The sequence below is a fragment of the Pelodiscus sinensis genome, chromosome 8 (assembly GCF_052426305.1).
Source record: "Pelodiscus sinensis isolate ZL-2025 chromosome 8, ASM5242630v1, whole genome shotgun sequence".
NCBI classification, from domain to species: Eukaryota; Metazoa; Chordata; order Testudines; family Trionychidae; genus Pelodiscus; species Pelodiscus sinensis.
This window is the reverse complement of record NC_143059.1, coordinates 24240391-24266851: the sequence shown is the minus strand read 5'-3', so window position 1 is coordinate 24266851 and position 26461 is coordinate 24240391. Positions and strand designations below refer to the sequence as shown.

General features: G+C 47.2%; 1 protein-coding gene across 3 annotated transcripts in view; it reads right to left on the bottom strand.

Annotated features, from left to right (window-relative positions):
- LOC102451283 (solute carrier family 22 member 15-like) overlaps positions 1–25378 on the bottom strand; it is a 79384-nt gene extending 54006 nt beyond the window's left edge. The window contains exons 1-2 of one of the 3 annotated variants that reach the window (XM_075934904.2): positions 25220–25378; positions 21075–21221 (exon numbers count right to left, since the gene is read on the bottom strand). In XM_075934904.2, the coding sequence (XP_075791019.2) occupies positions 21075–21221; positions 25220–25303 (231 nt within the window). In that variant the 5' untranslated portion in view covers positions 25304–25378. Of the gene's footprint in view, positions 1–21074; positions 21222–22320; positions 22917–25219 lie in introns of those variants that run through there. The other 2 variants (XM_075934905.2, XM_075934906.2) reach the window with 2 other exon arrangements.
- Positions 25379–26461: the final 1083 nt, after the last annotated feature.

Here is a 26461-nt window from a genome sequence, read left to right as displayed (position 1 = left end):
GTCTCGTGAGATGGGTCCCTGAAAAGAGACGGGATCGGGGGGTTGAAAGGGGCTAAAGTGGTGAATGGACTGGTATGCCCTAGCGTGATCGTTTGCAGCACCCATCTGTTGGTGGTGATGTGAGACCACCGGTGTTGAAAGGGTTTCAGGCAATGGTGGAATAATGCCTGTGGAGGGTCGGGATGGGTGTTCAGCGGAATGATGCACAGTCCCTGGACCGAGATGTCAAACTTGTTGCTTGGTATTAAGACCTCAAGCAAAAACATCTGTCCGTCTACTTTTCTGCTGGCACTGCCGGCTGCGTTGCTGGTCCTGCTGCCTGTATTGAGATGGTTGGAAGGTAAACGGTCTTTGCCTCTGATACAGAGTGTCTCTCTTCCTACGAAAGGGAGGCATATACATCCCTAAAGTCTTGAGTGTGGTTCTTGAATCTTTACCCAAATGAAGCACCTGATCGGTTTTGTTAGAGAAAAGATTCTGCCTATCGAAGGGTAGGTCCTGGACTTTGGCAAGAAGGTCTTTAGGAACTGCTGCCAGGTGCAGCAGAGAAGCCCTGTGCATAACCACGGATGTGGCTGTGGTACGAGCTGCAGTGTCTGCCGTGTCCAAAGCTATGTGGAGAGCTGTTCTGGAAGCCGCATAGCCTTCTTGGACTACTGATTTGAGGACCTCCCTCTTGCTCTCGGGTAGATGCTCCAGAAGGGGCGCTAATTTGGCGTAGTTATCAAAGCTATTCCACGCTATTAGCTAATCATAATTTGCCATACGGAGCGTAAGGGTAGCAGACGAGTAGACCTTTCGTCCGAAGAGGTCTAGCTGTTTCATGTCCCTGTCCGGCATATTCGATCTTTGCTGCGGGCCCCTTATTCTCTGCTGGGCTGCATCGGCAACTAGAGAATTTGGTTGGGGATGGGAAAAAAGAAACTCCATCCCTTTGGCCGGAACATAATATTTTTTGTCTGCTTTTTTGTTAGTGGCCGGTGTAGAAGCCGGCAACTGCCATATATCATCAACAATCTCAAGAATGGCATCATCCAGGGGAAGAGCCACCTTGGCCTGATGTGAAAGGTGAAGGTTCCTGAGGAGATGATGGGACTTCTGTTGGACTTCTGCAATTTGCACATTCTGTGACGCCGCCACTCTCCTGAAAAGGTCCTGAAATTATCGGAAATCATCTGACGGTGATGTGTCTTCCTGGAATACTGCATCATCCAGCGAGGAAGAGGATTGATCGGTGGGAGAACCATCTTGAGGCTGGTCCTGAATGGTATGTTGTTGTAGGGCCTGTGGCTCGGGTGGTTGGGGAGGCGGGATACCCGATGGAGTTGGTGGTCTGGTTGCTGATGGTAAGGGTTGACACTCCCTGCTGGGTGGTGTGTGCGACCGATGTGGAGAGTACGATATTGACGAAAGTCGTGTAGAAGAGTGAGAATAATGCCTGTAATAACGGTGGTGCTCCGGTGACCCATGGTAATATCAAGATCGATGAGGTGATCTGCTATAGTAGCAGGCCCTGTGGGAGGTATAGTACCCATAGCGACCAGAGACTGATGGAGACCTAGGAGACCGGGACCGTTCCCTGGATCTCGGAGCTGGTGAAGGTGATTGGCGATAATGGCGCCTTGGCGAGATACGTGGAGAGCAGTAGACCCTCTGCGCATGTCTCACGGATTGGGCTGAGAGTCCTGATGAAGGAGAAGGCGGTTCCAGTGAGAATTGGATGTTTTCAGGTGTGGAAGAAGGTGTAATGATTCTCCGAGACCTTTGATGAGTGGTTGTAGCGGTCTGTACCACAGAGGGTCGTGAAGGCTGTGCATGTAATTCAGTCGGTGCCCGCGGTGCCGCGTCGGAAGGCGGGGAGCGTTGTGGAAGAGCAGACTCCCGAATCGGGGTGAGTTCCCACACTGAAGGGTCACTCGGTGCCGGCGAGTTACTCAGTGCCGGTGAAGGGCATGGTGCCGAGAGGCGACACGGTGCCAGCAGCGCACTCCGTGCCGGAGGTTCACTCGGTGCCAAGGTGGGAGCCAGTGCCGTAAGAGCGGTCTGTTCCTGGATCGCTTCTGGTGCCGCAGCGGAGGGTGTTCTCGGTGCCACATGTAACGTTGGCGCCGGGGAAGGCTTCAGCGCCGACGAGGACTTAGGCGCCAGAATAGTTGCGGGCTGCGGAGCCAAAGTGCTGCGGTAGACAGGATACTGGGCTAGATGGACCTTTGGTCTGACCCAGTACGGCCGTTCTTATGGCAGTGCTTCGCCTTAGAAGGGCCATGCACGCCCGAGGTGCACGGTTTGTCCCCCACGCTAACATGCATCGGGGGAAGGGAACAAGAAGGCGATGGTCTTCTCTTCGCCTTCCTTGGGGACAGCTTGGCTGAGGGAGCAGGAAGGGATCCGGGAGTTGCTCCATCTTGTGGCTGTGATGCCCTATCGAAGAGTGATAGAAATGTAGCCGTGTTAGTCTGGGGTAGTTGAAGCAAAATGCAGGACAATGTAGCACTTTAAAGACTAACAAGATGGTTTATTAGATGATGAGCTTTCGTGGGCCAGACCCACTTCCTCAGATCAAAGAGGACCACTATCGAAGAGGACCATTTTAAGCCTCATGTCCCTGTCCTTCCTCGCTCTCGCGGTGAGTTTGGAGCAGTGAGGACACTTCTGGGGTATGTGTCCCTCACCCAGGCACCTGATGCAGAGAACGTGACCGTCAGAGGCAGGTATTGCTTCCCGGCATGAGCTGCACTTTTTAAATCCAGGCGAACCCGGCATGGTCGCCCCTGTCTTCCTCTGACGGGAGTCAGGGGGAAAACTATTTACAGATAACTTGAGGAAAATATATATTTTTTTTAAAACTAGAACGACTACGACTAATAACTAACTATAGTAACTGGAAAGAACTAACTATGAACTAATTTAACTAAATCTAATGAGTTCTTCCTCTCTCAGTCTGACAGGGTCTGAGAAGAAACGGTATTCCGTCCACAGCCGAGGACGGTCAGGAGGAACTGGCGGGAGCCGGACCGCGCAAACGCTAACGGCGCGAAAAGGCACGAGCCGCGCTTCGCGCATGCACAGTCCGGCAGACTACGGCTACGAAAGTTCTCCGATCTGTGGTGCTGGGACAAGCCCGACACCTATAGTGGAGCACCCACGGGACACTGCCCGAAGAAGAATTTATCTAGTTCTTTTTTGAACCCTGTTCAGAGTCCTGGCCTTCACAACATCTTATGGTAAGGAGTTTCACCAGTTGACTATGCGCTGAGTGAAGAAAAACTTTTAACTTCATTTGGTGACCTCATGGAAAAAAAATTTGAGAACCAATAACCCACATCATTCAATTTTGTAGAGGCTGAACAGAATTTATTTCTTCTTGCTTTGCACTAAATAAAAAGCTTTGGGTGAGATGGTACTGCAAAATATGATCCACTTTTTATCTCCTCTGTTAGCACAACAGATTGTGCTAAAGAAGGAGCCAGACTTCCTAATTTACATTTTTGTGTGTATTTATTTCAATTATGTTACTTTAAAAACAAACATCTAAATACTTGATTACTCCTATGAAGTTATCCAGACAATAGGGTAAATTCACATTTGGACACTGAATATATACTAATCTGTTAAAAAAATATTTTTATCTAAGATGTCCTAATTACTGAGAGCCATTAGATGGCCTACATCAGAGGTGCTCAACCTATGACTGGTGATATCATGGAAGATCACAAAGAAGTTTTAGGAAGCCTGTAAGCCACCCTGTTTCTCCCTATTTTTCACTTTGATTTAATATATACACACGGATATTCTCTAGCCCTTAAGGATGCAGCAATAACCTAGAAAATGTACACCAACCATAAACTGAAGCAGTGATACCAGTCAGACTCTACAGCCTGCCTGCAAGAGCAACTGTAAAAGGTATGAACTATACCTTTCATCTTGGCCATGGCCCACTGAGCTCTGTAATCATACTGTAATCATAGAATTGGACTTTTTTCCAATATACCACAGAATTCAACATTTCATTCTTTTATTTTAGTCAAGAGCACAACATTTTGTTTTGGTCCCTCTGCCAAAATGCAAAATGAGTTTTCTTGCCTCTGCATTTTCAGCTTGCCATTGAGGGGAAGATATTTAGGTTAGAGTGCATGCCTCCGGCACTGTTCCATACTACTTCAAAAGAATGGTGGCAGTAGCTGACAAAAGATTCAGGGGCATATAAATATCCACTACAACAGGGAGGGCGAGATATCTCTCACGGGCTGCATCCGGTCCACCATGCCACCAGATCCAGCCCGTGGACCACCCTGCCAGGACCCTCAGGCACACTGCAGCCACTGTTTTAAGCAGAGTGCTACTCCCTGTGACTCTGCTCTGGAGGGAGGGGAAGGCTTCGTGTGATCTCCCTGACCCCAGCCCAATCTCTCAGCTCCTATTGGCTGGAAACAACCAGCTTAAGCCTCTCCCCCGTTGTGGAGCTGATAGCCACATGGAGGGAACAGCCAGCAGTTTTAAGTGATCTGGGGCTGCAGCAGACAGGGAGCACAGCTTGTCTTGGGGGTGCTGCCGGGCTGGTGCCTCTGGCACCCCTGTCACTCCCACATGCCAACATTCTCCCCTAGGTCACCATACAAACCATCTGCACCCCACTGCCCCAGATCACAACTCCTTCCCAGACCCTAAATACCCCTTCCTACACCCTTCCACAGGACAAAATCCTCTCCTGTACCTATATTCCCTCCCTCCTTGACCTATCACCCCAATTCTGTGACCTAAGCCACAACCCCCTCCTTTACCTCACACCATCTCCTGTACCCCAGTATCTTACCCCATACTCTTCTGCACCCAACCTCCACCCTAGACCCTGCACCTCCTCCACAGAAAAGTACAGCCATTGACCACTTTTCAAAATCTTGGAGTGGCCCTCCTCCAAAAATTATTGTCCACCCCTGTACTAGGAGAGGACAGCATCAGTTGAAGTCTAAACAAACACCTTTCCAAAATAATCCACTGAATTCTTCAATCAAAAATTTACAAAATCAGATGTATGGCAATTCTATAACTATCAAAACTCTCAGAATTATACTGTGTGTCATCATAAATAACAAGAGCCAACAAGCCTCATAACTAGGGAACCACCAATTGTTCCCTCGTTCTCAGGTATTAGGATCAGTTACTGCTACTCCAATCAAAGCACTGTGGTCTTCAATATCAGTCAGTAAGATGACAAATTAATGACATGTCTGCAGATGTCTGATAAATGTTTAGACACCAGTAGTTATCAACACAGCTGAATGAAACTGTCAATATTTGTCCAATATGAACAGGAAGGATCCATACACATGGGCTACGTCTACACTGCCATCCCTTCCGGAAAAGGGATGCTAATGTAGCATGTTGGAATAGGCAAATCCGCGGGGGATTTAAATATCCCCCGCGGCATTTGCATTAACATGGCTGCCGCTTTTTTCCAGCTTGGGGAAAAGCCGGAGAAAAGCGCCAGTCTAGACGTTATTCTCCGGAAAATAAAGCCTTTTCCGGAGGATTTCTTATTCCTACTTTCAAAAGTAGGAAGAAGAAATCCTTGAAAGTAGGAATAAGAAATTCTCCGGAAAAGGCTTTATTTTCCGGAGAATAACGTCTAGACTGGCGCTTTTCTCCGGCTTATCCCCAAGCTGGAAAAAAGCGGCAGCCATGTTAATGCAAATGCCGCGGGGGATATTTAAATCCCCCGCGGATTTGCCTATTCCAAAGTCTACATTAGCATCCCTTTTCCGGAAAGGGGTGCCAATGCAGACACAGCCATGGACTTTCTATTTTGCTATCCACAGAGAATGCACTGCATAGGAAAAAATATCTTGAAGCTTTCCTGCAATACTTGCAGTTGGGACCAATTGCAATATTCAACACTGATGATGTCAGAAATATCACAGGAAAACACTTTGGCTTTATGTCTAGAATGGCATACCAAGCCATTGGAACATACTGATCAATTCAAGGGGATGCTTTGGCAGCAAAGAGAATGGCAACAAAATTGAAATCGGGTATTTAGAAGAGGCTTTTAAAGGTATGAACTTTACAACCTCTTAATCATATTAGGTAAATAAACAAGCACTCAAATTGAGACGCTCTTCTTCAACAAAGAAGCTTGTTGGTTTTCATGCTGAACTTTTGAATCTCTTGTCTGAGCTCAGAGAATACCGTTTTCCTTTTTCAATTTGGCTCTGCCTTGCTGAATAATTTACATGTCAGCATTAAATTATTCTGACCATTTCTTTCCAGGAATGGACCATGACAGGGGTTCTTAAACTGGTTATTCCACAAGCCTGGCATGGGGGTGAATGATTGAGGATTCATAACTCTTGGGAGGTTGCAACCACCTTGTACTTCCCATATTGCTAAATGAGAAGAAAGGCCCTGGGTTAAAGGTTGCCATACCAAGCCAAGTTTGAGAAACACTGACCTACATAAGTTGTGCTGGTGTATCAAGCCCAAATCATACTGATCTAGTGGTGTCCACATACCTAATACCTTTACCACAGTTAGCACAAACTGATGTAGTTGTCAGTCTCTCTGAGATATCAAACTAAACAGGCATGGAAATGAACTATCCTCTCATCCCTACACATGAACTCTTGAGGACATAGTTAAAACAAATTGAAGAGGAGTGTGAGGAAACATGAATATCATAGAAGATGCTTGATATCTGACAGTGAGAAAACAAATATGGAACTCCAAGATGCCATTTTAACACATTCATATTTCATGTCTGTACTACACTTTAAGGAAACTGAGCAGCCACTACAAATTAACAATAAAATATCCCATGGCCACCCCCAAAGGATCTACACAATAAAGTCCTAGCATCTTCTGCAAAACGGATTACAAATACAGTTACTGTTGCTCATGTAACAGCAGGTTTGGCACGCTGCTCATGCTCTGATCGCACTGCAGTGCCGTGCCGGGCAAAAAATCTACTCGCCATGGGTGAGTAGATTGCTCTAAAATTGTCGAGCCCTGCTCATGATGTCTACTACTATATATTTGAGAGAGACAGAATCATAGACAAACTATTTGTTCAAGAACTACTCCTAAAAAGTAGGAGCTAGGACCACCAAATTCGGTACACAGCTTCCTCATATCATAACTTAAAGCAGTGCAAGGGTTTGGTTGTGTTAAGAAAATGGGATATGCCTGGAATGCGATTGCTTCTCAGAAAACCATACACAAAAGTGATAGAATCCCCAAGCAGGTGAAAGGGGCTGGCTAGGTTCCCTCCCCCTCCATGACTACCCCAGCCCTAAGTGTCCCACCCACTTGGTACCTTTTAAGGTTGAAGATCCCTCCCTGATTCAGATGGGAGCATTGCTGGCTGTTCCTCTTCCTCAGGGAGGGAGGGGAAAGTGAACAATTTGCTGCATTTCTCCCTCTGGCTAGGGAGCACAGGGGGCAGATGAACCTGGACCTGCACCAGCAATTACCCCTTAGCAGCCATGAAGAGGCACTTACCATAGCAGCTTGGGGCCAGATGAGGAGGACTGGAATAGTCCTCTCTCCCTGGGAGAGCCTGCATAATGAACCCCTCATCCCCAGCCCCAGGCCAGAGCAATGATTTAAATGAAGCATCTACATTTTCATTTTATTTTCCAAAAAAAAACCAAAACCCAAAAACAAATTGAGTTAAGGACCTGAGAAATGCTGGGTAAATCTTCTAGTCTAAGATAAATTGATAACAGTTCAGTATTATTTTCCAAGTGAGTTGACAACACTTGTAAAAATGACCTGAACACAACAAAATTGGGAAAAAAATAATTAAAAGTAAAAAAGCTTAAAAGCTGAAAAAAAAAATGCTAAACCAGATTTACCCAGCATTGCTAGGGTCCTTAAATAAGTTTTGTTTTCCTTAATTTAAATAATTTTTCTAAGATGGGGTTGGGAATAAGGGGTTCAGTGTACATGCTGCTCCAGGGACAAAGGATTTCCCCAGCTCTCTCTCACAACCCGAGCTTGGGACCACATGAGAAGTACCTCTCCATGGTCGCTGCAGCACATAGACACAAACACAGACAAACTCTCCGAAATATAAGATAGATAGCTGTTCCTTTCTCCACCCCTGCCTCCTGCTGACCCAATGGGGATAGAGCTGTCCAGGCTCACATCTCTGGCCACTTATTGCTCCCTATGGTCATTCTACAGTATAACTCCCTCCTACCAGACCTCTCCCTTTCCATTTTTTGAGAAACAATTGAATTCCAGGCACATCTCATTGTCTTGACACAACCAAGCCCTGACTTTGCTTTAAAGTTACAATAAGAGAAAGCTGCATACAAATTTGATGATCCTAGTTCTTACCATTTAGGATGCGTTCTTGAACAAACGGACTCAAAGACAAATGGATGGACAGACAGACACACATTTCTAAAATATAAGACCAAGTCTTCTTTTACATAGTAAAAACATACTATCAAAACATCAAGAAATGCATTTGAAATCCAAAAATCTAAAATGAATCAAGTAGTTATAAATGATGCTTGTTTAGCTGACTTCTAGATAACAATTACCGTAGTTAAGTACAAAGCCTGAGAAAAGCTAAAAACACTGCCAAATCTTATTCATATGGCAACAAACTACTGGGACAGCCATATAAAACTAGACAGCCCTTCAACTCCCATTAACGGTATGTTTATACTGCAAACAGATTATGTAACTGATGAAATAACTCTGTATTTATCAAAAAGCTTGCAGAATGAGTGGTCCTGTAGCACCTTAGAGGCTAACCAAAAATATAGATAGTATCACGAGCTTTCAAGGGAACAACCCACTTCTTCATATGACAAATAATTCTGTAATTATGGATGAGAAAATATCTTCATTTCACTTCCCTAACTCAAACCTTTAACTTTTGGGGTGAAAACTAGTTTTCTATAGTTTCTCGTCCTTACTCTCAGAACATTTTGAGATAGTTTGGAGAAAGACAGGAAATATGTCTATACTAATTCATTTTCAGACCATTCTTACATAAATATAAGTCAAAACAGTTTCTTTTTAAAACCTCAGAACTTACCAAGGACTCAGTCGTCTTCAGTAAGAACATATGTTTTTAAAGTGTTTGAAGTACTTTAGTTTAGAAATAATGAAATTATAAATGTGAATTGCCATGTGCAATACTGTTCATGAGTTTTCAGTAGCGTTTTAAACAATGCAATGAGGCACAATGCTCCAAATAATCATATGCATTTGCATATGTGCATCTTAAATATCCCATTTAATTACAATGTCATTTTCAAGATCAGATGCTCATTGTGCTTTTTTTAAATTAAAAATATCACGTAGATGTAGATGTAGATGTAGATGTAGATGTAGATGTAGATGTAGATGTAGATGTAGAGCGATTAGAGCAATAATGTTATTTAATATACTGGAAAATCTTAAGTTGTAGATACACAAAACAATCGTACTTCAGCCACACTATATAAATATATGTAATACTTTAATTGATATACTATTTACTGTGTAAGACAGAGGTATTGCTAAAGAAGGAAAAGGGCTAAATTTGGAGTGATATTTAGGAAATGCAATCTCAATCTTCATTGATGGCATTTTCCAAAAGAATGTCAGGACAATCTGAAAACGCAAACCATTTCACTTCACAGGGACACAGCAGCTGTAGCCAGAAACATCGTTTTTCAACCTCTGCTACCCAGGAGACTGTTCTTTTTCAACAAATGCAGACATTTCACAGAGATCCATGATTTCTCACCTAGACAGTCGCAACACGCTATACCTTGATGTAATCATCAAATTACAGATTGCTCATGGTTCATCGCATCCATACTGAACACAGCAGGGATTGGAAAAAAGGTAATTATTTTTGAAAAAATACAAAAACAAAACAAATATTTTTTAGATTTTGTTATATAAATAGGTTTCTTTTTTTTAAATGAACATATTTATAATAAATTTAAGTCAACATATTTTACATTAAATTCAGATTTTATTTGCATACATGCATCTTAAACATTTCTTAAAATACGTAAAAAGTAGCAGATCATAGAATCATATAACACTAGAATTGGAAGGGACCTTGAGAGGTCATCGAGTCCAGTCCCCTGCCCTCATGGCAGGACCCAGTACCACCTAGTTCATCCCTGATAGATGTCTGTCTAACCTGCTCTTAAATATCTCCAGAGATGGAGATTCCACAATCTTCCAAGCATTGGAACTGAACTGAAGTCTGTAACTGAAGTAATTATTTTTAAAATTAAAAATATACATGCTTCATTTCAATGATTGTATTTTTCAAAAATGAAGGAAAATGAAGACTAGAATGAAAGTTCAAGGTAAGGAGGGGCAAGCAGTGGGTGGCTTAAGGCAGTGGGGGCTCAAGGAGGTGAGAGATGCAGGACTCGGGGTAGGGAGGTCTAGGACAGATGGTTGCAATGTGGGGGGGCTTACCAGGGCCACCTCCGGTGGCAAGGATGGTGCTGCTCTGGCAGCGACTCCTCCCAGGGAGCCGGAGCACTATTTCCTTGCCAGCAGTGCCCCACATCAATGCCCTCCCCCATGGCCTGCAGGCTGTCTGGTGCGATGGAGCTCTAGGGGAATGCCCCCTCCTGTAGTGCCCCCCACAGCTTGCAGGCTGTTGAGAGGGTAAGGCTCCAGTTCCCCACCCATGGCTGGCAGGTGGTTGAGGTGAGGGTGGGGCTATGTGTGCTGCCCCCAGCCTTCAGCAGCCTCCCTGCAGCCTGTGAGGTGGGGAGGCTCTGGGAGCTGGCCTTCCTCTTAGCAGCCCCACTGCAGCCTATCTGCAGCAGGAGCAGGCTCTGGGGCTGCCCTCAGCTCTAACAGCCCCCCCCCCCCGCTAGCCTACAACAGTTTCCCTCCCCTCTAGCGGCACCCCTGCAGCCTGTCTGGGGGGCTGCCCCCTCTTGCAAGTGTCTGGAGTGGGTCGAGGCTCTGAGGACTGCCCCTTCTTGCAGTGCCCCTCCGCAACGTGCCAACTGTCCAGGGAGAGAGGTTCTGGGGGCTGTCCCCAGCCTGCAGGGCCCCCGTCGCAGTCTACAGGCTGCTGAAGTAGGGGCAAGGCTCCAGGGAGCTGCCCCCAGTCTCCAGCTGCCTCCCACAGGCTGTCTGGAGGGGGCCAGGCTCCAGGGACTGCCTCCCTTTCAGTGGATTCCCCCATGGCCTGCAGGCTGTCTGGGAAGCAGCCAGGCTCTAGGGGCTGCTCTCTCTTCCTGCTACCCCCACAGCGGCAACCCTGAAGCCTGTATGGGGGGAACAGGCTCTGGGGGTTGCCCCGTCTTACAGCATCCCTCCCCCCCAAGCTTGCAGGCCTTCCAGGGGTGGAGCAGGCTCTAAGTTTGGGGAGGGGGACACCCTTCCAGTGTGCTGGCAAGCAAGATGAGGGAGCCCTATTCCTGCTGGCCACTCTCAGTATCACGTCCATCTTCTCTGTGTCCCTCCCCCTTTCCATGTTATAGAAAACAGTCCCATTTCCATCACTTCCCATTTTCTAGGAACAACCAAACCCAGACTTTGGTTTAAATAAGGGTAAGTTACATTCCAAATTTGGTGGTTCTAGCTCTTACAGTTTAGAGAGAGAGAGAGAGAGAGAGAGACAACCCAATCTATGACCCTCTATCAAAAACTTTGAATTAAATATTTCTTTTCTATATAAAGAAAGAATTGGGGGAACATCTAATTTTTTAGGTCAAAGTTTATAAATGTGACACAACAGGTCATGTACTAGACTGGCTAAATCATCACAGGTGTTGGGATCTAGCCTCTGGCTTCAATAATCATCATCACGTTATCTGATCGGGATCATTCACTGAGCCCACATAGATGGTCTCATACTCCTATTTTATAGTTTCCCCCTACTTGTGCTCAGATTGTCTTAATTCTCAAATTGTGAATATTTATGACTCCATCGACCACGGAAATTTACTGTCCACATAATGGAAAAGCACTTAAGTTTACATATCCAAAGCACAGAAGGCTGTTTTAATAAAAATAAATTTTATATGCTGCTATACGCTAATACAGGTTGGCACAAATCATGAGCAAAATTATTTAGTGCGTATCACTGAACATTTTCTAACAAACTAAAAATGTACAATTAATAAAAATCTAAACATATAATTGCTTAAAGTGTATATTGTTTAGCATAGCCTTCTAGGTAACAAAAATAAATGTACCAAATCCAGTGTAAAGGCTCTATTTAATTGTGAATCTATATATTTGAATGGTTATATCAACTAATGAGCATGCACATTTCTTTAGAAAATAAGCATAAATAGAAAAGTCGATTAAAATCGATGACAAAGATATTGGCTGGCTTGCACACTACCTTCCACATCCTAATCAACCAACCAGCGAACCAATGAGCACTTATAAAGGTGCAAATTGTTCTTATCAGCCTCTTGTAACTTGAACAACCCAATTCACTATTTTTTCCCTTTTTTCTCCTCCCCCGCCCCACCGCCTTCCCTTATTTATTCTTAGATCTGGACTTCTAATACTCCAGTCATCTGAAGAAGTGAGTTGTACCCACGAAAGCTCATGATACCATCTACCTGTTTTGTTAGTTTTTAAGGTGCTGCTAAGCTATTTGTTGGGGGTCTTTTTATGTTTTTCTAGTTACAGACTAACTCGTCTACCCCTCTGAAGCTCTTAAAGATTATCAAGTCGGATATTCTAAAATAGTACGCCTTTCTTTTATTCTATTTTTTGTAGTCTTCCAGAAGCTTGAATATAAAATTATGATGGTCTTCACTCATGGGGAACATTGTCTAATGATCAGGACTTAGGCCCTTCAAAGCACAGAAAGAGTTAGCACAGAGGCCCAGACCTTTCTACTATCCCAAGCTCTGGTTCAGGACCCCGTGACGGCTATCAGAAGTCTGACAGCCACGAGTGCCTTAAGGCAAGACTGTCCTAAAATCTCACAGAATTAAAAATTAATCTTTCATTACAATTATGTAGTATGATGAAACCTCCAGGAACCAACCAACTGCCAAAACTGGTAATTCAATTTGAGGCTGCCTTCCCATAACTGGGGTGATACTTCCTATCACCCCAGTTATCCAAAATTTGCCATCTCTAGTGAAGAAATACAGTCAGCACACCGCAGGCATGTTACCAGATTTGCCTATTACTCTGGGGTATGCTCATTTCTTAAGGCTACTTTTATGAGGGGGGAGGGAGGATTAATAATGTGATCAGTGTGCTGCTTGTGTTACTTGTGTTCTCATATGGAGCTTTACTCCACCCTTCTGCCAATTCCCTCCCAATGAAGCTCTCCTGCAGGAACTATGTTCCCCAATACAGGGTTCTTTCCATCCTAGAATCAGATAAACACACAGACACTCACATCCACTAACAGAGCATGAATGATAGGACCGGTTAATCAGCACTCATAAGCTGACCCTTTATATGTCCCTCGGTTGCACAGCAATGCCAAACTGTGACCCACATGTGCCCTTGGACTCAGTGGTCTGGGTGAAAGAACATTTTAAGCTGCCACCTCATACACCTCCAGGTTCAGCACCTCCCTATCCCCATTTTCCCACCACAACAATTATGTTAGAAACATACTTGATGAGCAAACTCCACAGAATTTTTGGGCGATACAGCGATCTTTATCTTAGATACAAGGAGTGCTGTTGCAGAGTGAATGGGAAAGCCAAAATAACACCCCAGAGGGAGGGAGGGAGAGAGAGAGAAAAGCACCTAGTTTAACAATGAAAGTTATTTATTTCTAGGTAGTAACCATAAAAGGGGAGCCAAACACACACAACAGTTACAATGTTAAATATTATAAATGTTAGGGCTAGCAAACCATGGACAGATCACATAAGGCAGAGTCAAGAGTCTATATGTAGGAGTGGGGAGAAGAGAGAGACAGAGAGATCTCACCACTCCATGAAGCCTGAACTGATCAAGATTCCCTGACGCTGATGGTAGCTGGGGGTCCAGAGTGCTGGAGACAGCCAGAGCAGAGCCCTCAGCACAATCTGTCACAAGATGACGTCCCAATGGAACTGATGCAGACTTTAGATCCTGGCATCAAAACACTTTACGTGGGCAGGGGTAGGAGTTTTTCTAAAGACACAACAATGATACATGGGGAACACTTTGGATTTGTTTATTGGTAAACAGATAGTTCAAGGGAGTTATTCTAAAGTTGTTTTGTTTAGGCTAGACCAGTGGTCACCAACCAGTAGATTGGGATCTTGGAGCCTCTGACAGGTGATCTTGACTGGTTTGGCCAAGAGGCTATCAAGTGCCAGCACTTCAGCTACCCCTCCCCATACTGCTGATTGTCTCCTGCCCTTTGCCTTGGAGTTGCATCCCCCACTCCTCTGGGATGCTCCTGCTAGCTAGGCAGGGCAGGGCAAGCAGAGGGGGCGCAGATATCAGGATGCCCCCTCTTCCACCCTATATTCTATCTCCACAGAAAAGGTGGGGACACAACAGGGCTTGGAATGAGGGGAGTTTTCTGGCTGCTTTTGACAGCAGTGAAGAGCCAAGGCAGGGGTGATCCTGCTTCATTCCCATTGCACCACCACCCAGGAGCCACCTGAGGTAAGCAGTGTCTATCTGGAGCCTGCTCCAAACCCATGCCCCTGTCATGAACCCCCTCCTGCACCCCAAACACCTGCCCTAGCCCTGAGCCCCCTGGACCCAAACTCCTTTACAGAGCCTGTACCCTAAACACCCCCTCCCCCCTGAGGCACCCCAACTCCCTGCCCCTGGCTCAGCTCAGAGCCCCCCCCACACACACACACACACTCCAAATACCTTAGCCCAAGACCAAAGCCTAAACCTTCTGCCCCTTTCTGGTGAAAGGGAGGGAGAATGTGGAAGGGAGGACGGAGTGAGCAGGGTCAGGACCTTGGAGAAGGGGCACGAAGGAAGCGGGGCAAGGATATTTGGGTTTGAGGTAGAACTTACATTGCACTTAAATTGAAAAAGTGATCTTGTGCTTAAAAAGGTTGGAGACCACTGGGCTAGACAATAGAGACTGATCATTCCTGGCTATGGGTGGTGTTCCTTTTAAAAAGCTCATAATTCAATTAGGCAGTGTCAGTATTTTGGATATCAGCAGTGGATGTATTACTAAAATTGGTCTGATAATTAGTGATTTGAAAGCTTTCCTTATCCCTCAATGCAGTGCAGTTTTTGCCTTGGAAATGTGTTCTCCATTCTATATGCTAATGGAGATGCCTTTCTGTTCTCTCTTCAATGCAAATGAGGCTGAGGTGTTTCCTTAATCCTATCACCCTTTTCTGGAGGGGTTTAGGTATGTCTTCCTCTGCCTTTTCATTACATTATCTTTGGTTCAAGCAGAGGCACCAGCAGCAAGAGTCTTCCATGAGTTTTGTGGTCTACCTCTCCAAGAACTCAGAACTGATAAGTGACTATGCCCTGGCTCCCCAAGAACACAGAGCTGGTAGGTAAGAGGCATGTTGATGAGTGGCAGCTCCCTTTCTAAGGGCAGAGGGAGCCTCTTTCTGTGGCTTTTTCCTCAGCCAGGTCAGTTCCAAGTCTCCCCTGTAGTAATAGTCCATAAACTAAACAAAAGAAATTGGCAGATTCCTTTTGGTATGGGGAGGTGCTTCCCTCTCAAGAGCTATCAGAAACAGATCTTCTGTTCCCTCAGGGAAGGACTTTTGGGCAGTTGTAAGGAGATATCCTGTTTTCCTTCAGCTCTACTCTCAGCTGCAAGTCTTCACTCTTCAATGATCTGCCTCTAAGTGAGCTGTTCTGCTACATATTAATTCATCCTCCAGTCTGTGTTTCCCTTGCAAGTGTGGAAGGTCAGGTTTGGATTTGTTGCATTCTTTTTGGTCACATTTTCAATATCATCCATTCTGCTTTTAAGCTCAGAGGGGATGCACAAATTGAAAAACCCACCATAAGTTACAAAATCCATCACAGAGAGGACCTGAGAATGTTGCATCGTTTCTCCAATTGCATCTAGTCCTAAACATTATGTAGCCAGGTTTTGGGCCAGCAGAAACGGAGGAGAAACAGATAAGGGCTGTGTCTACGCTGGCATGAATTTCCGGAAATGCTTAAAACGGAATACTATTCAGTTTTCAGTTTTTCCGGAAAAGGAGCATCTACATTGGCAGGCTGCTTTTCTGGAAAAGCCCTTTTTCCGGAAAAGCGTCTGTGGCCAATGTAGACGCGCTTTTCCAGAAAAGAGCCCCGATCGCCATTTTTGCAATCGGGGCTTTTTTTCCGGAAAAGACTACTAGGCTGTCTACACTGGCCCCTTTCTGGAACAGTGTTCCGGAATAAGGACTTATGCCCGAGCGGGAGCAGAATAGTTTTTCCGGAATAGCGGCTGATTTTGTACAGTAGAGCATCGTTGCTTTTCCAAAAATTCAAGAGCCAGTGTAGACAGCTCGCAGCTTATTCCGGAAAAACGGCTGATTTTCCGGAATAAGTGGCCCAGTGTAGACACAGCCCAGTAGTTTATCAAGATCAGCCATTCCCAGACTCTACTCGTTCACGTACCAATTCTTAAAAACTTGTTGGGAAGCGAATGGATGGGATATCACATTCACATACCACAGTTTGAAACACCCGGGCCTAGATAATGCTTCCTAGTAAGTTAACTAAAAATGGTCCATGGCAATCATTCAGCATAATTCCTGACATTTCCACTGGAAGCCAGGCAACCATCTCAAAGAAGTTTGAGAGGCAGGAAAGGCTGCTTCTATGACAGCTATATTTCCTGGATGATGGGGACTCCGGATGTTAAATTGTGGGTAATCATCTAATTAAGTAGTTGAAGAAATTTCCATCATCTATTTGATTGTCGATAAGGGAGGGCAACTGCAGAGCCACAGCAAGGTTAGCTCCCAGCCTGGGAGCTAACCCTGCTGCAGCTCCACCTTTTAAATGTTTTAAGAGCCACCAAGCTCTTAATACATTTAAAAAAAAGAGGTGCAGCATCTGGGACCAGGCATGAGCTGGGAATCAGCTGATTCCCTGCTCGTGCCTGGTCCCCCACTACACCTCTGCCTCCCCTGCCCCCCAGAGATGATGCTGGGGGGGCATCGACTTTTAAGCCAGCTCCCAACAGCATCAGCTCCTCCCCCTCCCCCCTACTTGCTGCCTTTCTCTGATAAGATGCAGCAAGGGGGGGGGAAGCGACTAGTCGAGTCACTACTCAACTACCCGATAAGAATATGCTTATTGGCAGGCGTCAACAAATTATGGAAAACCCTACTCGCCAGACAAAAAAGGGACTCGTCACCCTCCCCCACAAAAAGTGTTTTTTAATGGCATAAATTCCTAATAAGAATAAGAACAGTAATTATTAATAAGTTATTAATAAATATCACCCAGGTTATTAATAAATATCTTATAAACCTCTACCTTTTCTCTCTGCTACCATATCTCCTCCCCTTGCTCCATCAGCTCCCCTGGTGCCTGCTGCCCCCCAAATCCTCACCCTCTGCTGTCCTGACTCCTGCCCTTCTCACTGCACTCAGCCTTCCTGAGACCTGCCCCCCTCCGCCAGCCCTTCTCTCCGCCCTGTGCCCACTCCTCCAGTAGTCCCACTCTGATCATGTGAGCTACCCTTCCTCATCCCCTCCTAAAATCTCCCGCTACACACCTGCCCTGCCTCTCTCCTCTGGTGCTGGTCCCTCCTCTGCAGGTGTCTGCCCTTCTGCTTCACCCCCAGAATCCCTTGGCACCAGCACCCTCCTGGTGCCTCCCCTTTTCCTCACTGCCACTACCCCATTTGCTCTCTTTTTCCCTTGATACACACCCCCTCACCACCCTCTGCCCCCATTCCCCTCATGCCCCTGTGCCCTCACAGATGCCTTGCTCCATATCCGCTTTCCTCACGCCCACACCTTCTTTCAAGCCTCCTCTCAGCACCTCCCCCTCCTCCTCTAGTCCCCAGTGCCCTTACCCTCTCCTCTCCCAGCATCACCCTGTCCCCCCTCTCCCACTGACACCTCCCCTCCTGCCCTTTTCCTCATTGTCTGCACTTGGCCCCCTGGCATTTGTCTCTCCTGCACCCGTCGCCTTCCCCTTTCTTCTTCTTCTTCTTCTCCTGACCTCCTCCCCTCAGCACAAGCCCCTTCCCCATATTTTTCCCCTCCCCAGGGGCCAGCTCTAGGTTTTTTGCTGCCCCAAGCAAAACATTTTTGCCTCCCCCCGCCCGCTTTGTTGTTGTCTTTTACACGTTTGCATTTTGCAATGGTTTTTTTTTGTCCCAGCATTTTAGCTCTATAAATAATAAATAGTATTTGCATTCGTTTTTTTCCATAAAGGAAAAGGCGCTTCAAGTGAACTCCCCCTTTCACTCGCTGCTGGATCACAGCAGCCTTTTCCCTGCCCTGTCCAGCTCCTCCCTATGGGCAAGCACCTTTCACTCCCAACCCACAGGGGGTGCAGAGACAGCACAGAGCCAGAGGGTTGCAGGGAACAGTGGGGGAGAATGGGGGAGGCACGGGGAACAGGAGGCACAGAGCCAGAGGGATGCAGAGATCGGGGGTAGCGGAGGAGCACAGAGAATGGGATGCGGGGAACGGGAGGGACAGAGGGATCGGGATCTAGGGGCAGTGTAGGGAATGGGCAGCACAGAGATGGGGGGCAGGGATTGGGGAGAGCAGGGTGCGGGATATAAGGGCAGCACAGAGCCAAAGAGTGACAGGGAAGAAGGAGAGCAAGAGGTCCGGGGTGCAGGGGAGGCATGGGGACAAAGGGGGGCTGGGGCCATGGCAGGACTGGAGCCGACAGGGCGGGCCCTGGCTGTGCCGCGCACCGCAGCCAGCTCCCAGGGACAGGCAGACAAAGACGAGCTGCCGCGGCCCTTTAAAATCACCTGGGCCAGGTCACACCAGCGTCCTGGCATCCTTTCCCGCATCCTTGCGCCGGAGCTGCACACAGGCAGCCCAGTGGGCAGAATCGTCACACTTCCCCCTTCCCACCAGCGCTGTGCTCCTCCGCTGGCCGGCGGATTGGATGGAGCCGCGTTGCCCGTAGTGCGGGCTTCGACCAGCCCGTCACAATGGCCCACTGGGCCAGTCCGCCCCTGCACTTGCCAGCTGGAAAAATCTACTCACCACAGGCAAGCGGGCGAGTGCATTTGTCGAGCCCCGCTTATTGGGTAGTCGACTAGTCGCTTATATCCCTAATGGGGATCCCAGAAAGAGCACCTAAGCTTTGTGCAAGAATGCAGTGAGCACCTAAGCTTTGTGCAATAATGCAGTAAAACACATAAAACTAGAGGGTGAAGTAATATGTCCAGTTCCCTGGTTCAGTTCACCTCCATCCCTGAAGATAGCATGATATTTTGTGAAGTCCACAATAGTTATATGAGTTTAGTTTTCAGAAAAAAATTAATTCTCCCATAGGACTGGGAGGACATGATGCACCTATATTCATTATTTACTACACTAAACAATACAAAACAGAATAAAAAAATTATTCCAACTCATTAGCTCTTCTTGACACATATCGTAAGTATTTCCTGAGAGGCTGAATTCATTCTCAGTAGAAAACTGACTATACAGCAGGTTGATGTAAAATTTCAAACATGCAATTAAATGTTGTGAGCTATAGTAAACTGTCTTCTTTATTGAAGATCTGGGTGGAAAAAAAATCCTAAAAAATCATTAAATTAAATCTTACTATTATATTTGAAAGAGTTTGTGTATTTGACTGTCTGAGAGTCCATTTGTTCAAGAACTCATCCTAAGGGGTAAGAACTAGGACCACCATGTTGTGCTGTAACAATGGGATGTGCTTGGAATCCAATTTTTTTCCATAAGACAGAATGGGAGGGGTGTGATAGAAAGGACAATTATGCTCCAGAATGACCACAGAGGAGCAGCAAGCATGGGCGACAGTGATAGTGCAGAGCGACCATGGGAGAGGGGTGGGCCACATCAGTAAGAGAGTAGCCAGCTGGGAGAGGGAATCTGCATGTTGATGGCCATGGGTAAGTGCTCCCCCTCCACCCCCCTCCCCTCAAGCTGGAGTCCAAATCACTTCCCCATTGGCCCCAGTGCTGGACGCCAGGAGAGGCGAAGGGAAGCCCCACCAGCCAGCAGCCCTGCAACCACAGCCCCACAGGAGAGCAGCTGCTGGTTCATAGAATCATAGAATCCCAGGGCTGGAAGAGACCTCAGGAGGTCATCGAGTCCAGCCCCCGTGCCCAAAGCAGGACCAACCCCAACTAAATCATCCCAGCCAGGGCTTTGTCAAGCCGGGACTTAAAAACATCTCAGGATGGAGATTCCACCACTTCCCTAGATAACCCATTCCAGTGCTTCACCACCCTCCTCGTGAAATAGTTTTTCCTAATAAGCAAACTAGACACACAGCCCTGATTGGGCCCGGAGAGCGCAGTACCCACTGTTGCGGCACCCCCGGACACCAGACATCAGCTGGACAGCATAGTTGTTGGCTGGGACAGCTTAGCACTGGCTGCCGCAGCCCTCCCCTTCACTCCCCAGACAGCAGCCACTGAGTGAGCAGCACAGCCCCAGCTGGCTTCGGGACTCCCCTGATCTACCCCACAAACCTCCCAACCCTCTGCCCTGAGCATCCTACCCTCTGTCCTGAGCCCCTCCACACCCGCTTCCCAACCCCCTATCCTGACCCCTGCACACCCCACCCTCTGAGCCCCCACAAGGACCTAAAGCAATGTCGGGAAAATCTTCTAGATAAGACCATAAAGTGAATTTAACCCAAAGTATTTCAATTGGAATACTGAACTTATGCATACTATTACTTTTGGCTTTACTTCACATAAGAAAAAATTAAAAATAGTAATAGTATGCATAAGAAAAAATTAAGAAAACTGAAGGAAATAGCAATAAAGTAGAGAAATGTGGGTTCTGGTAAGTTCAAGGGGGAGATGCCTGACCCGAGTAACCTTTTTATCTTCAGCAATTCCTGCTCTCATGTACAGAAGAATTACAATTTGTGCAAGCAACATATTCAATTAGGTCTTCTTCAGGCTTCACAAGAGAATCCTGCCTTCATGATAAAGAAATACAATACCAACCCAGAAAATAGCGATCAGAAATGACATAGCACAGAATACTTGCCTCAGTTGCTATAGATGTGAAGTTATCTGCAAACTGGACATGTCTGGCAAGCTCCTCTGTGCTAGTAGGAATTTCTCCCAGGTCAATATGATACTCTGGCACAGCCCCCACTAGGACAATAAGCATAGACTGACAGGCTACGTATACCTGAAAAGAAGAGGCAAACAATTGTTTAAGATAAAATATTTATAGGACATCTTGCCCTCTTTTTTCAGAAATATCTTAACCTCTAAATTGAACTAATCTTTAAAACTTAGCTACAATAGTTTTCCTAATTCTAAATTACAACAGCTCAGTCCAGTCAAAGAATCAATGCACACAAAACGGATATCAGACAGTATCACAAAAAAAAACAGTTTCTTGCCATTTCAGCCAGAAAGGGCATTGTCTCAATGACTTGATTACCTGCATACTGCTTCAAAGGCATTTTAACAACACCAGACTTGAAAGAGAAACCTCTGAACTGTCATTCATGCTTAAATTTGACACTTTACACCAGGGTCTTAACAAAGATGCTAATTGTCTTACCCATTACAAAGCTAGCTTCCCCAATTATCACCTCTAATATCATTATCTTACAGACATTTACCTCCCTCCGCCCCCAGTTCTGAAATTTGATTTGTCCTTTTTATGTGTGTACACTTTTTTTGATTGTATTTCTTTGGTATATATGGTCATGACTATTTTCTTCCACAATTTGATCTGAGGAAGTGGGTCTGCCCCACGAAAGCTCATCACCTAATAAACCATCTTATTAGTCTTTAAAGTGCTACATAGTCCTGTTTTTTGAAGGGACAGAAGTCGTGTCATTTAAAATTTTCAGAGGGTTTCCAGAAACCGGCAAGTGAGAGCTGCAAGAGCAGCACTTGTGGGTGCGAGCAGTACACAGAGACCTGCTGCAGCCCTCCCTCCCCAAGGGACACTCAGACATGCTTACCAATAGTAGCCAGTTGCTAGAGTGGTCTGGGACCAGCCTGCCTGAATGCCCCACTGTGCCACCAGCTGGTAAGCATCTCCCAGCCACAGTCAGAGCCTGAACCCCTTTTCACACCCCAATCTGCTGCCCCAGGTTAGAAACCACTCCTGCACCCAAAATCCCTCCCAGACCTTACAACCCCTCCTGCAGCCCAATCTGTGCCCAGAGCACCCTCTCCACCCCAGTCCTCCATTAATATAATAGAAAAGTGCATCCCGTGACAACTTATCAAAATTCTTGGAGGCCCCCCCGGTAAAAATTATTGCTCACCCCTGGTTTAGAGGCTTCTTCCCGAGATAACCAATGCTTGAGGTGTGGGGGAGTCCAATTTAAAGGTTATCCCCAACAGCTTGAATCATACTGCCAACAAGGCATACAGTTGAAATGGCCCCTCCTTTCAGCTCCCAGGTGTTAGGTTTGCATGAAAAAGCATCAGCATGCAGCTGAAAGCTGCCACTTTAGCACTGTGAGAGACAGCAGCAAAAGTAGTGACTCTCCCTGTATCTCAGATGCCCTAAGACTCCTCTCCCTGCAGGGCTGAAGCTCCAGGCCCCAGAAGGGGCTGAAACCCAAGCAAGCATGCCCTGGCTCTCGAACTTCTGAAGATTGTTTTATGCAGTTTGAAGGTCTGTAAGTTTGGACACCCTTGAGCTAGATAGCAGAAAAGGAATGTTTTTCAGCAAAAGGCTCATGAGAAGGCTCTCCCTTTCTACAGGCCTCAGGAGGTCTACATAAAGTTTGAATGCCTTGATCAAAACATACAATTTTAGTTCTAACTTTTTTTTTATTTAAAGCAACTTTCTTGAAAAGTAATATATACCTAAACCATAACCACTTTTTAATTATGTATTGTCAATGAAAGGAACTCAGCTCTGGAACTAATTTCCCTCCCAGGTCCAAATGCAGCTTGATTAGAACTCTGAATCAGTTTATACTAGCCAATTAGCCCATCATAAGACGGGATTTTCAGGTCTCTCCTCCACATTGGTCTTCTCTCCTGAGCCTCCGATCTCTTGCTCCGTGTATGTGTGTGTGTGTGTCTCTCTCTCTCTCTCTCTCCTACTACCTCCCCCTCTCTTTTTGTCTCTCCTTCTCCCCCTCCTGCCTCTCACTCGGGGGTCCACGGAGCCCAAACGATTGCTTGTGCCACTTGCTCCCACGTGGCAGCCTGGCTGAGCGGCACAGAAGTCAGCCAAGCATCACGGCGTGAGGCGAAGGGGGGCGGGGCAGTGACATTCACGGCCAGAGGGCAGGGCCTGGAGCCGCTGTCATGCTGCACATCACCGACCCGCCCCCCCCCTTTGCCTCCCGCCATGGTGCTCGGCTGACTTCTGCGCCACTCTGCCAGGCCGCCGCAGGGGAGCAAGCGGCGCAAGCGGCCATTTGGGCCCCACGCTACCCATGCATCAAGGGCCGCCCAGAGGGAACAGCCAGCATTTCAGCATTACAGACTCTCAGACATTGGGCTACTATATATATGATTTGGATTAGGCAATTTTGTTGTTGAAACAATGTGTTTACATGCCTAGTCATAAATGTGATAGATGCAAATTTTAGAAATTTAAAAAAAAGTATGCTGTGTTCAGGAACAAAATGAAGTTATACAATTTTTCATAAGGCTTGAGATTTCAATAAACCAAGTAAGAGAAGTGTTCAATTAAAAGGTCTTATTTAAAGAAACATTATCATACACTACTGACTGAAAAATGGATTTTTATTTTACCTCAAGTTTTAAGTTATTTATCTTTCACTTGTCTTTTTATATGGCATTCTGAGTCTGTATATAAACAACACTCAACTGTCTCACAAATGAGTACCGAGAGCTACTCAATGCACTATTAAATTAACAATTAGGTCAATGGAAGTTATTGAGTATCCAGGAAGAAGCTCATGCTCTTGGGCCCCACTGTTGCCTCTGATCTAGAAAAAGCAGGGAGGGGGCAGGCAGAAGCTGGTATGCATAGGGAACCAGCTTTTAAGCCAGCTCCCTGGGTGTGCTGGCTCCCCCAGAGCCACCTGCTCTCTGCATTGCAGCCTCTAATACAGAGGTAGCAACATGGGGGGAGGGGATAGGCAGGAGCCCATGCGGTGCCAGCTGACCACCTGCACGTAAACAAGTATCCCCTGTAAATTTCAGCAGTTACATGTTTCCAAAACAAAATGCATTTTAACATCCGTAGGTCATACTGTAGAGATCACTTACTGACACAAGAAAAGAACACAGGAGTTCTTAATTTGCATGCTATTGCTTAATCTATTGACCTACAGAGCTTCTGATAGGAGAGTAGTGAGGATTACTTCTCAGCTTTGTCAACATAGACACAGGCTGAAATATAACAGGGCAGGGGATGGGATGATTTGATAAGTATATATTCTATTCACTCCATCTAGCATTGACCACTGTTGGACCTGTGGTGTGACCCAGGGTGGCCCTTCTTTTGTTCTTATAAAACTTACTACCAAAGGGTATATATACCGGCTCCTGCACATCCAGACTTCACCCTGTAGCAAAACAAGCCGTGTACATTTTTCCAGCCTGTCCTGCCAAGCCCCAAGGGAATTTCAGAAGCCAAGCAGTGGCAAGGCTGGATTTGTTGAACATGAGAAAGCCTGGTCTGCACGCCAGGGGCTGTCTGGGACAGGACCAGTGCAATGCCCCACTGACAGATCCTGGGCGAAAGCCGGAAAGCGCTTTGCGATGGGGCGGTAACTGAACCCCCTGTTCCTAGCGTCCTGCCTTCGGCAGCGTGTTACTCTGGGCTGCGGCAGGAGACCGGCTGCCTAGCCCCACGCTCCCGGCGGGTACAAAGCGAGGCCAGCGTCGGGCTGGCAGCGCAGACCGCAGCCCTACCCAGGAAATGAGAACCAGGATTCCCGCCCTGGCAGCACGCGAGCTCCCCCAGCCCGCCCGCCCGCTCTCCGGTAGGGACGTGGCGCGGCCGCCCAGGCTCGACGCCGCAGCCCCAGCGGAAGCGAGCGGGCCCAGAACGCGCCGCCAGCAGCGCGGCGGGACGTTTGCGGGGCTGAAGGGACACGCTCCCGGCGCGCGTCCTGCCCCCTCCCTCCCTGCGCCCCCTCCGCAGCGCAGCGCCCAGGCCTCGCGCCCCGCCCCGCCAGCTAGGGAGCGTCACCGCGGGGAGCGGGCAGGCTGGCTGCGCGGCCGCCCCACCTGCAGCAGCACCAGGAAGGCGGTGAGGCGCTTCTGGCAGCGGCCGAACTCCCCCACCGCGCCGAAGGCCTCGTCCAGCTCCATGGCTCCGCCAGGCGCCCTCTGGCGGCCGGCGAGGCAGCCGCTCGCGGACACCAACGGTCTCTAGTCTCCGCCCCGCGCGGGGTTGAAGCCCCGCCCCGCGGGTGGCGCCGGGAGCGGGCGGCGCAGCGCCCGGCCGGGGGTGGCCCGACGCAGAGGAGCCCAAGGCGCAGCCTGCGTCCGCTACGGAGTCCTGACCCGGGCATGGCGAAGCCGCCAGGGTGCAGCCAGCGCTCCAATGTCAGCCCGTGTGGCTTCACGCTGGCTGTGCCAAAGGCAGCCCCGAAAGCGGGCGGGTGGGTCTCCCCGGCACTGCGGAGGCACTGAGCCCTGGGAGGGGGGAGGGGACATTGTCCAGGATGGGTTGTAGATCACTAATGATGCGTGATCAACATACAAAAACCTGTAGAGGAATGTTGATCACGCATCATCAGTGATCTACAACCCATCCTGGACAATGATCCCTCGCTTTCACAGGCCTTGGGAGGCAGGCCAGTCCTCGCCCACAGACAACCCGCCAACCTGAAGCAAATTCTCACCAGCAACTACACACCGTACCATAATAATTCTAACTCAGGAACCAATCCTTGCAACAAATCTCGGTGCCAACTCTGCCCACATATAAATACACCAGCAACACCATCACAGAACCTAACCAGATCAGCCATACCATCACTGGTTCATTCTCCTGCACATCTACCAATGTAATATATGCCATCATGTGCCAACAATGCCCCACTGCTATATACATTGGCCAAACTGGACAGTCCCTACGTAAAAGAATCAATGGGCACAAATCAGATATTAGGAATGGCAACATACAAAAACCTGTAGGGGAACACTTCAATCTTCCTGGACACACAATTGCAGATCTAAAAGTAGCCATCCTGCAGCAAAAAAACTTCAGGATCAGACTTCAAGGAGAAACTGCTGAGCTACAGTTCATCTTCAAGTTTGACACAATCAACTCAGGATTAAACAAAGACTGTGAATGGCTAGCTCACTACAAAAGCAGCTTCTCCTCTCTTGGAATTCACATCTCCAGATCAGCTACTAGAAATGGGTCTCATCCTCCCTGATTGGATCCACCTCGTCATCTCCAGCCTGATTCTGGCCTGCATATTTATACCCGCCTCTGGAAATTTCCACTACATGCATCTG